This window comes from Panicum virgatum, chromosome 8N (assembly GCF_016808335.1).
Source record: "Panicum virgatum strain AP13 chromosome 8N, P.virgatum_v5, whole genome shotgun sequence".
Taxonomy (NCBI): Eukaryota; Viridiplantae; Streptophyta; class Magnoliopsida; order Poales; family Poaceae; genus Panicum; species Panicum virgatum.
The window spans coordinates 15,603,722-15,620,518 of record NC_053152.1 but is presented as its reverse complement, the minus strand read 5'-3'; the positions used below and the strand labels follow the sequence as shown (position 1 = coordinate 15,620,518).

General features: G+C 40.6%; 2 protein-coding genes and 1 long non-coding RNA gene across 3 annotated transcripts; 1 reads left to right on the top strand and 2 right to left on the bottom strand.

Annotated features, from left to right (window-relative positions):
- Positions 1 to 1,875: 1,875 nt before the first annotated feature.
- On the bottom strand, positions 1,876 to 4,528 carry LOC120684432 (disease resistance protein RGA4-like). The gene is made up of 2 exons (XM_039966293.1): positions 2,417 to 4,528; positions 1,876 to 2,286 (listed from the first exon to the last, which is right to left on the bottom strand). Exon 1 carries the CDS (start codon positions 4,483 to 4,485, stop codon positions 2,458 to 2,460), a length of 2,028 nt encoding a protein of 675 aa, XP_039822227.1. The 5' UTR covers positions 4,486 to 4,528; the 3' UTR covers positions 1,876 to 2,286; positions 2,417 to 2,457.
- A 2,155-nt stretch (positions 4,529 to 6,683) lies between these two features.
- On the top strand, positions 6,684 to 10,202 carry LOC120686221. Its single transcript, XR_005680040.1, has 2 exons — positions 6,684 to 6,955; positions 9,930 to 10,202. It is a non-coding gene; the product is annotated as an uncharacterized LOC120686221 (long non-coding RNA).
- A 204-nt stretch (positions 10,203 to 10,406) lies between these two features.
- On the bottom strand, positions 10,407 to 11,147 carry LOC120684823 (disease resistance protein RGA4-like). Its single transcript, XM_039966688.1, has one exon. The coding sequence runs from the start codon at positions 11,145 to 11,147 to the stop codon at positions 10,407 to 10,409; it is 741 nt and encodes a 246-aa protein (XP_039822622.1).
- Positions 11,148 to 16,797: the final 5,650 nt, after the last annotated feature.

Below are 16,797 nucleotides of genomic sequence, written 5' to 3'. Positions count from 1 at the left end.
TTGTCCAAATTTGACTTCGTTTGTGAGATATAAAAAGAACAAATTTCAAACCAGGAAGCTGTCCAGATGATTTGTTAGAAATTTGTTATTTTTATATGGCATAGAAGGAATGAAAACTCAGAATCCAATAGGAGTGAAGGGATAACTAAATTTTTGATGGCATATAAGAGATAGCTATAATTTTCGACAATACACAGAGAATTTGCTCATATAAATATGGAAAACAACTAATTGCTGACTAGTCACCTAGTATAACCAATTTCAGTACAAGACAAATGTTGACTAAGAAAGATGTGACTAATTGACTAGTCGCCTAGTAGGACTGAAAGTGATCAGATGCTTTAGCCTAAAAAGGAGAGGGGGTGAATTATGCACTTTAAAACCTTAACCTATGGCTCAAACTAGTTTGCACAAAAACTTAATCTAAAATATGTTATCTAGATGTGCAACTATGGTTCTTCTAAAGTGAAACCCTCATCCCAAAAGAGTTTAGTAACCTATAGCCAATCCTATCAAGATATTACTCTATGAAAATAAAGGCACAAAAATTGCAATATGAAATGTGGAAGCTTAAAGAGGGATGAGAGGAAGCAAACTCTCGACACGAAGATTTATCCCGGGATTCGGATTGCCACAAAGGCGCCGCTACATCCACGTTGTTGAAGCACTCACAAAGAATATCGCTTCCCGACAATCAAGTCTCTTCCGTGAACACAATCACGGTCACCTTGATCCCGCTTTCCACTAAGGGAGCTTGCCCATGAAGGAGGGGTCTCCGTCCCCCGCACAATGTTGTCGACGCCGTTCCACACCAAGCCGGAGGGTCGTTGACTTGCCGGCGAGCCACCAATGCTCTAAGGGGCCGGCGCACCGTAATATAAGTGTGGTTCACTCTTGAACCACCCACAAGGCACAACAAATTGCTCTCACACTCTCTAAAGAGCTAATCCTAGCACTAACACTCACAAAGCTTGTGCTAAGCATAAGGATTTGATCTATTTGCTCTTGAATGGCTTGGAGGTATTTTTGGATGTGTATGAGGCTTCTAGAAACGCCAGCCAGCTTCAAATGGCCGGGGGAACACATATATATAGGCATCCAACTTGAACTAGCCGTTTAGAGCCATTGGCCATTTTTCTGCGTAGGCATTGGAACTTCCGGTGCTAGGGCATCGGTTCTTCCGGTCACATACAGGCTGATTCTAGCCGTTGGCTTCTCTGACACGGCCGCAGCAAACTTCAGAGACCATCGGTTAAACCGATGCTAGGGCGTCGGTTAAACGGGTGACACTTGATCTTCTTGTAGCCGTTGCACTTGATCATTTCTTACTGACTTCATTGCACCGACGCTTGCTTCGATGGGGCATCGGTTCTTCCGGTGCTGAAGGCTTGGCAGCTGCGCTCTTGACATCGTCTCTAGACAATAGTACGTTGATTGCACCGATGCCTCTGAGTGACCCGTTGGTTAAACCGGTGCTACTGAGTTTTCCTCACTTGGCTCGGTATGCACGCCCAAATGTACCGATGCAAGGGCGTCGGTGTATCCGGCAACCATCGGATGCACCGATGGTGGGGCATCGATTTAACCGGTGCAGCTGAATCTGCATCTTCTCTCTGGATTTTTACTATACTTTAGCACCTCGACGGTGGTTTGGACTTGTCATCTTGATGGTGGATTGGACTTGGCGTCTCGACGATGGTTTTGAACATTGCATCTTGACGATGAATTAGACGTTTTAACTCATATTCATGGGATCTAAAAGTCCTACAAGTGTGATCTCACAAACTCGTTAGTCCCATTGATTATATTGTCACTCAATCACCAAAATCACAAACAATGTCTTAAATGGGCCATGTTTATTACCAGGACCAATTTAGTACAAGACAAGCATTGAATAAGAATGATGTGACTAATTGACTTGTCACTTAGTGGGACCAGTTTAGTACAAAGACAAATATTGATTGACTAATAAAGATGCGATCTTACAGGTTGGCAATTTAGTGCGCGCATGCAGATTTGTTTTACAACTCAGCCACTACTGCCAGAAAAAGCTCCAAACTATATTATAAATAAATTAAAGGACACATGAAGACTGCCATATAGTCTTCTGTGAAAGATACGTATCACGGTTCACTGATCATTAGACTAAGGCAAAGCAGCATACTTTGGAAGTGGCTTAACATGAAGCTAGATCCACAACTTTTTTGCGTATCCTCCATCAACATTGGTTTCGCTGCAGCGGTCCGCGGACAACTCAGTTATTGGAATGACATTCAGATCAGTAAGCTGTACGTCGAACAAAGAGAAAACAAGGATCAGAGTAAACATTTGAGCTTATTGTATCATTGAAAACAGCATAGACCACATATGACGATGAAACATATGGAGTTTCTGTATTATTGAAAGCAGAACCCACCATGTTCGGCAAAGGAAGAGGATCCCGCTTCCTCTTACTTCTTAAAGTAGCATCTGAGTGTCTGTGCCTAGTTCTGCTTGTCTGTATAACGCAAAAGAATTTTCTGTGCTCGCACTTTTGTCTGAACCCGAAGAATCAGAGTCGTCGGAAGGCTCTCCTGGCGTTGTGTCAGCCTTTTGAAGGAAAATTTTCGGCCTCCCGGGATGCCGCTTTGCGGCCTGCTCCCATTCTTCTTTTGTTGCTAGAGTGACTTCAGGATGAAGAGTAACATCCTTCAGACAATGGAGGTATTCGATTCTCATACCAGAGAGGCCGACTAGATGTTTACAGATAAGTTGAAGAGAGGAGAGATACTGCAGATCGCCGTCATTGAATGTTGGTAATGTAGGCCGCTCAAGGACCAAAGAGAGGCGCAGCAACCTACGGAATGATGGCCTTTTAACGATGAAGTCTTCGAGATGACGTGCCATCAACTTGAGATATTTCAAGTATTTAAGATCACCCAGATTTGCAAGAAGATCTGCTGTCAGTATAGTAGATTCAAGGCACAACTCTGTGAGGTTACGAAGTGACAGAATGAACTGAGGCAACTTAACTAACTTCCCATGTACCTTCAGTGAACTAAGGTAGCATGGAGCTTTTAATGAATATAGCAGGTCTTCAGAGCATTTATCAAAATGAAGTGATAAAGACCGGGGCTCAGTGCTTTCTTGGTTATCATCATGAATGAACTTCTGAATAGCATCCTCAAGTCTGGTGAAACCTCCGTCGTTACTAGTGGTTGTATTACACCGTATCTTCACCTTGCTCAATTTCTTCATGTGGCACATAATTTCAGCAGCTATATCACTTCCATCGGTGATGAATCCTGCTAGTGTCTCCACGTTACTCTTTCCTAACTTCAAAAACTTGCGCAACTCATGCATTCTCTTGGCTTGAAGCCGAAACTCTCCAAACAGATGAACTAAACTGGGCAGTAGGATCACTTCTAGGGGCAGTATCTTCACATTGGTCCTCTTAAGATCGAGTGTCTCCAAAAGTGTCAACTTTTCGATCTCTTTTGGAAGGCTGCCAACAGTGCCCCCAAAGCTCAGATATTTCAGAAGCGAAAGGTTGCATATGCTTTCGAGGCGATCATCTCCCAGGCCAGCTGTGCATCCTGCTTCAAGATCTAAGATTCTCAGCAATTCATACTTGCGGAAGTCCAAGACAGCTTCGCTGGCCTCACCGTGGACCGTCAGAGATCTGACATGTTTTAGATCACTATATAATCTGCTGTCTTCAGTTGCACTGCTGTGATAGAGAGAAAGCCCGCGGACATTACTTGGTCTGGTTTGAAGCGTCTCATTGCCAGCAAGAGCTATGAAGCCCTGCCAGATGATGGACTTGATGGAAATGAATTCACGCATCATGCCGTATGTCTTGCATGTCTTCACGTTGCTGTTGTTGCTTACGTCAATGGACTCAATGATGTTCTGGTCAATGAGGGTGCTGAAATTTTCTTCTGCTCGATCCAATGCACCACATGAGAGTTGTTCTCCTAGAAAGCCCTCGGCTAACCATAGCCTCATCAGGCTTTTCCTCCGGATCGGATGATGAGCTGGAAACATGCCGAAATACATCAAGCAGGCCTTGGGAGCATCGTTAGGCAGACTGGCATAGCTGCGGTTGAGCATCCGCCGCATTCTTTCGAAGGCTTCGTCCTCCAATAGATGATGGCGTAACCGCCGGCATACGTGATCGCAGCTGGCTTCTGTCGGCCAACCTTTTTTTCTCAAGAACTGGCCAACGCTGACGAGAGCAAGTGGTTGGCCATCACATTTTTCCAAAATTCTTTTAGAATCTGGGTGCCCATATTCTGAATGAATCTCGAGGCAAGCTTTCTTCACGAATAGTTCCTCTGACTTTTCCTTATCAAGTCTTCCCATCTTGTGGATGTGGACTTCAACGTTGGCAAAGGTGCTTGCCTTAGCCACTGTCTGCACTGTCGTTGTCACCACTATTCTGCTGCTAACTTCATCGTCTCTGGGGAAGGCACTTTCTATAATTTTCCACAGATCTTTTCGCATGTCATCGATTACAATTAAGTACCTGAATGAACGGCAAATTCAGGAATAAATTGATCAAGACACTGTTTGATTTAGTAGCGCTAGGAAGTAGGAACTGTAGCTAACTTTGACCATTAATTACGGGTATTAAATAAAGATAGTTTGCAAAACTAACTTCACAACTCCTGCACTACTTTGGGAGACGAATATAATGAGGCATTTAACCACATAATTAGAGGTTAGTTATTGTAGTATTATTATAGCCAATCATGATTAATTAGACTCATTAGATTCGTCGCACAAAGTTTCACCCATCTGTGAAAAAGTTTTGCAAATAAACTTCATTTAGTACTTTATACATGCAAGATTTCTTTTGTAGCGCAAGTTGTGCTAGCCAACAAAAAGGACCCAAAATAAAAGAGGTCTTTATGAGTAAACATATGTCGTTTCTTTATTCATTCATACTAATTTTTGTGGTAATTAAATGTGACTACGTATCTAGCTGGGAGTGGCTCTGAGTCTGTATCTTAATTCTCTATCCGTGGTTCTAGCCATAGATAGAATGTTGAGATTTGTCATGTTAGTCGGCAAAGAAAGAAAAACACAGGAAGATTTGGGATTTGTCGTTCGAGGCGGGAAGGCATCAAGTGAGAGCTCGCAGCAGAACTCCGAGGCAAATTCGGTCAGGGTAGGATATCTCCATTCCAGGTGGCTCCAAGCGCCAAGCGAACACCTCTTTGAATAAGGAGAAGGCAGATGAGTTGAAGCTACAACAAGGCAAGAGGGAGGGAGGCGATACAGAGATGACTGAAGTAATTGAAGGAGAAGAGATGGAAGGAGAGGATATGAAAGCAGGGTTTAAGTGTGCAAGATGTAACAAGAAGGGACATTTGGCGGTAATATGCACAACAAAAATCTCTTGTGTGATCTCCGACAGTCAAGACCATGTGAATTTCACGTTCCCAGTTCTGAAATGTCGTGGCCGGTCGCTCATGCGGTTGGGTATGCTGTACATGGACTGGGTTTCTACCATATTCTTCTGCTGCCTAGGGCTAAAAAGGAGTCAAAATGGCTTTGATTTCAGTGGAAGGTGGATAGCTGTCAAAGGAAGCAGTGTTGTTACCGCTTGAGAGAATTTTCCCTAGGAAATGGATTTGGGAACTTATTGACCATGTAAATTATACTTTCATCACTAAGTTCCTTCCAAGATGGAGCTGCACAGACCAGTAGCTTTTGGAGGTGCTGATGTTAAAGGGACTGACTTACCCTCAGGTGTAAGGCTGAAGTTCAATATGTGGCACGAGAAGGAGATAGGGTTCCTGTTGCCAAAAGTGTGAGTGCGAGTGTTTGGTATTAGAAAATCCTTAAGGGAGTTTTTGAACCTTTGGGGAGTCGGCTCAATGTTAGGCTTGACTCAAACGGTTGACATGAAAACAACATGGAAGAATGAATATGGACATACCTTTGTAGTTGCTCTCAATCCTAAAATTATTCCTGCTCACCTTGATGTGGTCATTGGTGATCACTACTTTGAGTTGGAATTTGAAGCTGAAAGAATTGGAGTGGACGAACATGGTGTAGAGGCAGTTTTGATTGGAATGGAGGAGAGGGAGAGGGCACCGGGGAGAATGAAGGCAATGAATTTTAGGAAATGGCTACTGATCAAGGGAGAGATTCAAGGAGGCAGAAAAGTGCTAATACTACTGATGTCTCGGCGGGAGAGGCTACTATTTTTGGTGCATCAGAATACATGATGCTTTGGCATTCTTAAGGAGCAAGTGCAAAATATATCTCAGGAAGAATTTCATTTGTTCTTGAGAAAGAAAGCTGAGGAAATATTAGATATCTCAGTCGATAGAGTGATTAATGAGCTAGTAAACAAAGTGGTGGTGGAGGAGGAGGAGGAAGTGCAGCTGTGATTCTTTAGAAAAGGAACATGGTGAACTGGGAGCCAGGGAAAGTGGTACTGCCATGTTGGCAGAATGTTTGGCGTCGGCGGCAACAGTGACAGAGGTTACCTTGGGAGACAATAAGAAGATGGAGGAGGCAGCGTTGATTCCAGAGAATTCGCTCCCGCCCAAAGGTTGATGCTTTCTAAGGATGAGCATACTTTGGTTAGAGATGGAGAGAGGGTGGCAAAGAAAAACTTGGAGAACATAGGAGGTATGTGTAATACCAAAAAAGATAAAGAAAAGTAAAAGAGGAAGAGAAAGGCTTTTTAGGAGAGGGTCAAGGTCCAACAGCCCACTTTCTTCCTCCCTCACGCTCTCCTCCTCCTGGCCGACCACGACCTCTCTCTCTCGTTCTTCCTCTCGTGCTCCTTCCCCCATGGCTTCATGCCCTTGAATCCACCCTCTGCAGCACCAAATCCATAGGGCAAAACCAGCAAAATGGAACAAGGGCGGCGTGAGGAAGAAGGAGAGGTGTGCATTCGATGTAGATCAGTTTTCCCACATCGTTTCCCCTCCCTAGGGTTTCAAGGGTGACAAAGGTGAGTGGGATTCCATTTCCCTACTGAAATTGGATGTTCATGTGCGAGTTTAGGTTGGGAATTAAGTGATTAAAGGGGAGAGAAAGGACTTTTGGATGTCTCCCACGGATTTCAGATTAGTGGTTACTGTAGTTGTGTTTGAGAGAGTGTTTTGGGCTACTTAGAGGCCATAATAAATCTCGTGGTAAACTAAAACACTGTAGAGGATATTCAGATCTAGTAGCTCACGGAATTTCATGATCTTAGCTCAATGGATTTGAGATATATGGATTTTATGAGTTAGCTGTCTTGTTCTGACAAAAATATGGACAGAGCTAGGTGTAGGAGGTATCTGGAAGCTTCAAAGGAATAGTTAGGCTTTCTAACTATGAGAACCTTAAATTGAATTTCATAATCTTTCTATTTTGTTAGCAATCATAATTTTTGGAAAAGAGAAACTTCATATATGAATTTTTTAAGTTAAGTGTTTTGTTTCATCCTGAAAACTTTTAGTTCAGGTTTGGACCTGTTTAGGACCATCACAATGACTTCAAAGGTGGCAAAATAAAATTGGAATATTAAGACACAGTTTCTTAGGTGGGCTAAAAACATTAAAGGAGCTTATAAGAAGGAAAAGCAAGAAGTACTAAGGAAAGCTGATGAACTTGACAAAAGGGCTGAGGTTCGGCTCCTAAGCCTGCAAGATATGGATCTAAAGAAAAGCATTAAAGAAAGGCTTGCCCACCTCCATAGAGAGGAAGAGTTAAGATGGTTCCAAAGAGCTAAAACTACTAATATTTTGCAAGGAGATAATAATACAATGTACTTTCAGTTAATGGCGAATGGCAAGCAAAGTAAAACTAGAATTTTCCGGCTTGAACAAAAGGAAGGGATAATTGATAGAGAAGATAATCTCAAACAATACATTACAAAGTATTATAAGGCCTCTTTGGCCGTCTTGAAAATATATTTCTTCATTGGTGAAATCCATGACGGAAGATATTCCCGAAGTAACTTTGCAAAATGAAGTCTTGGTAGCAGATTTTATTAGAAAAAGAAGTACGAGATGCTATATTTCAGAGAATGCACAATAAAGTGTTGGGTCCAGATGGGTTCCCTGCTGAGTTTTACCAGATTTTTTTGAGTCTCATCAAAGATGACCTAATGGCCATGTTTAGATATTTTTACAATGGTGATCTCCATGTATTTAGTCTTAATTCTGGGATTAGTTTTTAAATTCCAAAACTAGAGGTGGTAAAGAAAACTCAGCAATACCGGCCCATTTGCATGTTGAATGTTAGCTTTAAGATCTTCACAAAAGTAAGGTATTATCTCTGGTTGCAAGTAAGGTATTAAACTTTCTCAGACGGCCTTTTTGCCAGGACACTATATTTTGGAAGGTTTTGTTATTTAACACGAGACATTACATGAAATAAAAAAGAAAAAAGAAGATGGGCTTATTCTTAGACTACATTTTGAGAAAGCCTATGATAAGTTTAATTTGTCCTTTCTGCAGCAGGTGCTAAGAATGAAAGGATTGTCAGACTAGTGGTGCCAATGGATTGAACGGATCGTGATAGTGGGTAGTGTGAGTGTCAAAGTGAATGATGAAATGGGGCACTTTTCCAGACGAGGAAAGGAAAGCAGAGGGATCCACTATCACCAGTCCTTTTTAACTTAGTAACCAACATGTTGGATGTTTTGATTAAAAAAATCTATGAGACAAGATCAATTTAAAGGCTTAGTACCTCACTTAGGGGAGTGTGAACTCTTAGTTCTACAATTCGCCGATGATGCAATTCTCTTCATGGAAGATAATTTAGAACAGGGCAAGAACTTAAAACTAGTACTATGTACTTTCGAGAAACTATTAGGCCTTAAAATTAATTTTCATAATAGTGAACTGTTCTGTTTCGGGAAGGCAAAGGAAAAGGTCAATGGTTATGCAGTGTTATTTGGTTGTAAGAAAGGTTCTTTGCCTTTCAGGTATTTGGATATTCCAATGAGCCTGAGAATAAAATATAGATTGGCTAAATGTTGTATACTCTATAAACCCAAAAAATGTGGGAGGATTGGGTATCATTAATTTAGAAATGCAAAACAAGTGCTCCTGAGTAAGTGAATTGTTTAAATTTTTAAATGAGGAAGCCTTATGGCAAGATATCCTTAGAAAAAAGTATCTCCAAAATAGGACCTTATCTCAAGCAAGAAAAAGAAAGGGAGACTCATAGTTTTGGACTGGTTTAATGGAAGTTAAGGATCAGTTTTTAAAAGGGGGCGGTTCTCTGTCCATGATGGTAGTTAAACCCGTTTTTGGGAGGCCTTGTGGCTAGGAAATGAGGCCATGATGAAAAAGTATCATTCTTCATATAACATAGTCGGGAAAAAGAATAAAACGGTAGCCAAGGTATTAAGTACTATACCTCTTAGTGTCTCTTTTAGACGTGCTACAGTGGGGGAAATCTGACCAATTGGCTAAAGTTGGTAGAAAGTGTAATTTCGGTACAGCTTAATGATCATAGGGATTCTTTCGTTTGGACTCTATCAAAAAGTACCTTTTCGGTTCAGTCCTTGTACAACTATCTATTGTGAGATGTAGGTGTTCCTTCTAAGTGTTTAGCTTGGAAAGTAAAAGTCCCTCTGATGACTAAAATTTTCTTATGGTATTTAAAGCAAGCAGTAATTTAACTAAGGATAACCTTGTTGAAATAAAGTGGAAAGGCTGCACCAAATGTTCATTTTGCAGGGCAGAGGAGAGCATCCAACATCTTTTTTTTTAGTGCCATATAGCACGTTTGATATGGAATGCTGTCAGCATTTCTTTTGGCATTCATCCACCGACTAGTATGCCTAATTGCTTTGGTTCTTGGCTTAGGAGTTTCCCCTAAAACTAAGAAAACAAATGTTAATTGGTGCTGCTGCCCTTTGTTGGGTTTTGTGGTTATGTAGGAATGATGTGGTCCTACAAAGATCGATTCCTAATTCGTTTGTACAGGTTATCTTCATGGGAACGTATTGGTTATCTTCAGACGAAGAGAGAAATAGCTTGAAGAAAGGGTGTCAAAATTTGGAGGTCACAGTCAATCAAGGGCTAGTTTTTTGGTGTTTAGTTTTTGTTCCTGTTTTCTTGCTTTCTTCAGTATTGAGTCTGTGTACCTGTTTAAGCAGCTTATACGCTGTAGGGTCGTCCTTTTTTATCGGTTGTAAGCTTTCGAACTCCGTTTGTTGAGACTCGATTCATTTCCTTAATCTAAAGAAATTATATATATATATATATATATATATATATATATATATATATATATATATATATATATATATATATATATATATATATATAGAGAGAGAGAGAGAGAGAGAGGCAGTTTTGTCCTCTATCTAAAAAAAGTTAAACTTGACTCGAGGAGCCGCGCATATGTGTAGAAATAGTATCCGCCAGGCATAATGAGAAAGGAATTTATGTTTCTTTCTTTTAGCTCTTCTTCTCCAGCTCCAAGTGTTGTCTAAGATCCACAATAAGCTGTCTGATATCGTCGGAGGTATCCAGCAACGTCCGGGGCCGGCGGAGTTGGTGTAGTATGTTCGCGAGCACCTCGGCTGCCCCGCTTTGAGCAGCACTGACCCAAGCGCGAAGGCCAAATTGCTGACCGGCTTCGCTATTGTACAGCGCCCACGCCAGAACAGTCTTCCCCGATCCAGGGATTCCAACAATGGATATCACCTTGAGTTTCTTTCGTTGCGCCTCCGCCTCCTCCGCCAAGTGCTCCACGAGCTCCTTGAGGGGAGCACCGATGCCAACGGGTGGGTCAGCACCTGTTCGCCCCTGGATCTGCTCGTCAAAAGCGTCGTCCTCCAGCAGCTGGCCACATGTCGACGAGGTCCCAGATGGAGAGTCCAGGCCCTCGTATCTTTTGCTTCGTTCATGTTCTTCCGCAGGCATCCTCCTCAGACGTTTCAGCTCCTCAGCAAACTTCCGCAAGTTGTAGTGCCTGCTCAGGAAACAAACTAATCGGCGCGCCATTGACACATGCTGCTGGCGAACTGCATGGTACATTAGGCTATCTATGCAGTCCTCAATCCTGTGAGCCAGCTTGCGCAGATCTTCGATTGATATCCTCTGCACCCGCTTTAGATTGCCCCTTCCCGATGAGGCCTTCTCGTTGACGTTGACGATGATCAGTATCATTCTGAGTTCCTTCTCAAGGAACTCCATGTCGCTCTTCATACCATGCAGGAGCTTGTATTGACCTTCAGCCAGAGACAAGAGCTTCGTCAGGATGATATTCAGAAACCCACCCAACAGAGCAGCCTACATGTATATTGGCTATGGATAGGGTCGGAACTTTGTGATTCGGGGTGGTGGCTTCCGGTGGGGCGAAAGAATCAATTGGCACCACAGCAATCGGTGGACCACAACGCGGTGAGATCTTCTGATAGTTTGAGTAGCTAGCTCTGCTATGGTGGCACATGTAATGGTGGAGATATAGCAGAGAGAGCTATCATTGCGCATTGGATCTTTTGGTAATATACACTTCATATTTGACTCTTGACTGGGTAATAGTCGTATAGTTCCTTTTGCTTCTTTTTTCTCCTTCCTTTTATTTGTTATTAAGTAAATTGTGTGGGCATTTGTTATAAATTGAGGAGGCTCTCATTTTCTCAACAATTCGAGAAGAAAAATAATGTGCGACAAAGGCAGGTCTGCTAGGAGGTTGCTTATCAAGTAGAGTTTTACTCTTTTTTTGGGGAAACACAGTCGTGGTCGTTGAATTAGTCGTGCTTGATCCTAGTCTATTTTTTAGCCTCCTCCCCAAATAGACCAAATAGCTTTAGAGGAGGTAAATAGGACTATTTCTGGACTATTTGCAAATAGTCTACTAAAAAAAACTATCCCCAATAAATGCTTTTTTGGGCTATTTAGGGTGGGGCCCACTAATTCTCTCCCTCTTGTAAAAGTGGCAGCCAAATAATTAGAAAAGTGTTTTAGGAACCAAATAGCCTTTGAATTGGATCCAAACACCTCAAGAGCTATTTCATTGAAGAACTATTTTTTAATGCTAAACATTAGCACTCAAAAGAACCCTCGACTATTTCTTCAAAGTCTTAGTCCGATGTACTCTAATCATTGACTTTGTCAAGACACAGTGATCAATTAGCACTTGGCCCACTCATAATAAATGCGCACCCGCATCATTGATTTGGGCCCTGTTTAGTTCCCTTTACATGTAAACGCAAAATTTTTTCCGAAGGAATCTTACCAATTTGAAGTACTAAATGAAGTCTATTTATAAAATTTTTTGCACAGATGAGTTGTAAATCGCGAGACGAATCTAATGATGTTAATTAATCCATGATTAAGTAATAATTAGCGGATGGTTACTGTAGCATCACTATTGCAAATCATGGATTAAGTAGGTTCATTAGATTCGTCTCGTGATTTATAGACCATCCATGCAAAAAGTTTTGTAAATAGACTTCATTTAGTACTTCAAATTAGGAAGATTCCTTCGTAAAATTTTGCATTTACGGCTTTTTTGTGTTTACGGGGTGGGAACTAAACAAGACCTTGGTCACAACACGTAATAAAGTAGCACTGTGGTCTGTGGACCACTCTATTGCATATAGGTAGGTAGCTGTAATAAAATCTCATAATAAAATCTCATAAATTCCAATCTGAATTATTGGGTGCTTAGAGCAAGCCTAATAACCTCGCCGACTGCTAGTTGCAACGAGGGTGGGGTGGTGGCGGACCCCACTAATTTTTAATTCCGCCGCAGCGAATAGGAGCTGCGCAAACGCGTATCGGCCCGCTGGAAGCCGCCGTTTCACGAGTCACCTGCTTGTGCTTTCTCTCTCTCTCCGTATAGGACTCTATGCCGGCTCCTCGCCGCCTACTTTACTTGCTGTTAGAGGAGGTACGGTGGCTCGAAAAAAAAGTGCATGTGTTGGGGCCAAGCATCCTAGGCCAGACCACGCCATGTAGCACCCTAGTATATATTCCCTCTGTCCTGAAATATAAGGCATTTCAATATTTTTGGAGAGTTAAAGTTTTTCAAGTTTGATCAAATTTTTAGAGAGAATTATAAAAATTTATGGCACAAAACAGATATATTATAAAAATATATTTAATGAAGAATCTAATGGTATATATTTGATATCATAAATGTTATTACTTTATTGTATAAATTTGGTCAAAGTTGACAAACTTTGACTCTCCAATAATGTTGGAATCCTTATATTTCAAGACGGGGGAGTATTCAGTATTATCCTTTCTTTGTGGCTTTCTTAACACTAGCTGGCTAGAGTATCCTGTGTACATTTTTTAGTACATCATATTTGGGGTATAAGTTTTCACTCAAAACTCTGATTTTAATGATCTTTCTCTTCATGGAATGCTTGACTCCGAGTGCCAGATTCTCTCAAGCTCTACATCATTATAAAAAGAATCCATCACATTTGATCCTAACACACAATGCATGGGACAAGCCCACTCATTCCCCTCATCGTTTTGTTTTAAGTGGATTCTCTTTTATTTACCTACATGATACCTAAACTTTGAACAATTTTGTCAAATATGTTAGCCGCAACATACTCAGAGAATCTGACCAAGTGACCAGCATCTCTCAACCGCTAGCTGTTCCTAACCTCTACCGGGCCTGCTACACCATTCGACCTGTGGTAGCAGCCATGTTTGGTTCTTTTCGCGAAAAAAAATCACGAAGAAATCTTGCATGCATTGCGTATTAAATTAACTTCATTTGCAAAACCTTGTCACAATTAGGTGCAACTTTGCAAACCGAATCTAATGAGCCTAATTAATTCATGATCATGAACAGTAATACTACAGTAGCTATCCTCTAATCATCCTCTAATCCCGCGGTCAACGGCCTCATTAGGTACAGTACTACCACAGTACCCATGGTTGTGAATGTTGTTTTGTAATTAGTCTTATTTAATACTTTTAATTAGTGGTCACAGTGTGGGAGATTGGTGTGTCAGAGGCTGCTCCTTTGTCAGATCTAGAGCAAGGTTTTAAATAGCTGGCTATAGCTTCCGCTATAGACCGCTATAGCTTCTAGAAAAGGCAGCCGCTATGGCATTTAGCCCGTTAAAGCCGGCTATAGCCCGCTAAATGTCGGCTATAGCCCGCTAAATACCGTAACGACAGCCCTGCCGCTAAACCTCTTAGCCGGCGATTTAAAACATTGATCTGGAGTGAGGTGCAGGTACTGCGGGAAGGTATAATAGCGTGTTAGGAACACGGTATGGGACTGTAGGCAATGTGCTTGGCCCTGTTCGCTTCTCTTTTTCCGGCTTGTTTCGGCTTGTTTTGGCTTATTTCTTCTCACATGGTACTATTAAATCAGCCGAAATCAGCCGGCTTTTAAATCAGCCAAACAGCATAAGAGATTTCAGCTTTGAATTGTGGATTTGGATTGTGGCTTTTCCAATCCAAAACTTAAACAAACAAATAGTTTTTTCTTCTTCTTGAGATTACATAATCTGTATTCCTGCAGTCCATAATCCAACAATAAGCCATATCCCACCAACTTTTGCTAGATTGTATAACTATTCATCCACGGTACTTTTAGAAACATAATGCATAAAGGTTCTTTCGCGGGCGATTCTAATTAATGGGCTCCCTATGTTTGATCTTCTGACCGTTTGTTCTTTTTCTTTTTAGTATTTTTTTTGTCGTTTAACTACAATAATTTTCCTGATAAACTTTTCAAGAAAAATATTTTTTAGAGAGAAAGGGAAAACTTTGATGAGAAATGTTTGAAACGGAAAGTTTTGAAAAAAAATTAAAAAAAATTGAAGAAAAACCTTTTGCATCCAAATCTATGATTAAGACTAGTTTGGGAAGAAAATATTGTAAAAACTTTTGCATTCAATTTTTTTGAAAAAAAAGAAAAACACCGCTGTCCATGAGTTCGCCACCGCCGCCACCGGGACGAGCACCCGGGGAGGTCCCTGTCGATGCCGTCGCCCCGCCGTGACCCTCTCCTGTGGGGTGGAGCCTGCCGCCACGCCGCGCCTCCCAGCAGCCGGCCCGCCGCGCCGCTCGCTGTTGGCGTTTACCAACGTCACCGCTAGGCATGGGTGCTCCTAGGTGGCAACGCTCGTAGATGCCAAGTGTGGTGTAGGTATTTCATGAACCAAGGATAAATTCGGAAGCGCACGGAATACCGCTGTAACATTTTATCTGAGAGTATCCTTGGGTGTCATTTATATTTTCGGAGGGAAGACGGCGGCTAAAGTGTGTAGGCAGGTTACTGAACTAATCTTAATGGAATATTCAATTGCATAAAGTGGGGTAAGATAAATAATGGATAGAGGTAGTGTAACACGCAAGCTCATACTCAGTTCAAAGCAAGATAAAAGGCAAGTTTATACTCAGCTCAAAGTAAAGGCAAGGAGAAAGGAAGAAGTTAGTAGCTCGGGTGTTAATATACTCGAGTTAATTATATAGTTTATATTGTAATTCACACTTTACTCATGATTATCCTACCTTTAGTCAACCTAGTACTCGGGAGATCGCTCATGACTAGCAGATAAATCTGATCAAGCCATCAAGCTACTTTATGGACCTCCTACCCCTAACCGAACGTCGAGGATTACGATGACACAAAACAAGGTTGTCACCACCTGCAGGCTACCTCTATAAATCATGAGAAATGCCGACATCCAGCAACACATAATTAACCAAAACACCATGTTAACATTAACAAGCGATACTCTAGTATCCCCTGTCGAGCCCCTTCGGATGGACAGACATCATACTAAAATAAACTTTTGAATACTAGAACGAGTACTGACATACTAAAGCTAATTGTCTAATCATGCAAAGTACTCCCTCCGTACTCGAAAAGAATGTCATTTCGGACAGCGACACGGTCTCCAAAGCTTAACTTTCACTTCTTATTTTTATAAAAATATTTATTGCAAAGTGGTATATTTATATTTTTATAAAAGTATTTTTGAAGACAAATCTATTCATATGGTTTTGGTATTTTGAAACTCAACAATTTAAAAGTTAGTAGTCTATCAACCCGAGCTCCCGCACGGGCTAATTAGAATTAATGTAAGAATAAGTCAATAATTATAATTATCTACCTCACGCCTTTTTTATCTATTAAATATTCTACACATACTCTAAAATATATATTTATTATTATCTAGTTACAATAGATTTCATTTTGCATTACACCTCCATATTCAATATATGTTTAGTTGAGCTATTTGTTTATAAATTCATATTCTTATCTCTTCCATCATACATAAATATATAGTCACATATATCGTGAGTAGTATTTTTGTATAAATAATACTATAAAAATATATTAATATAATAGAAATAGTAATTTAGAATTTTATATTTGGCATTTTAATATATTATTATAATTATATAATTTAGTTTCAAATTTATGAGTAATTTAACTTGTAATAATAATGACATAATTGGATAATTTATATGCAAAGTTAAGGGGTATTTGTATTATTTTTATAATGGCATAGGTGGATAATTTACACAAAGATTAGGGGATTATTTTAGATTTTTTTATAATGGCAGAGGTGGGTAATTTAGATATATGTTTAGGGGGTTACTTTAGTCTATTTTTATAATAGCAAAGGTGAGTAATTTATTATAAAAGATAAATGGTTATTATAATTAGAGTTGTTGGATTGATGGTTGGATGTTTATGATTTTTGTGAGAATTTATAAAATTTCTCTATTTTTTCAGAGTGTACACCTAGGATCCTAGGTGGCTTCATGTAGAGGCTTCAAAGGAGCCTCCAATTAGTAATAGTAAGATTCATGATTTATATTCCTAATGTTTGACCCAAATCTTGTCCAAAAT

Coding starts and splice junctions, on each gene's coding strand:
- LOC120684432 (XM_039966293.1), bottom strand. CDS start 4,485: ATGCGAAAAGATCTGTGGAAAATTATAGAAAGTGCCTTCCCCAGAGAC.
- LOC120684823 (XM_039966688.1), bottom strand. CDS start 11,147: ATGGAGTTCCTTGAGAAGGAACTCAGAATGATACTGATCATCGTCAAC.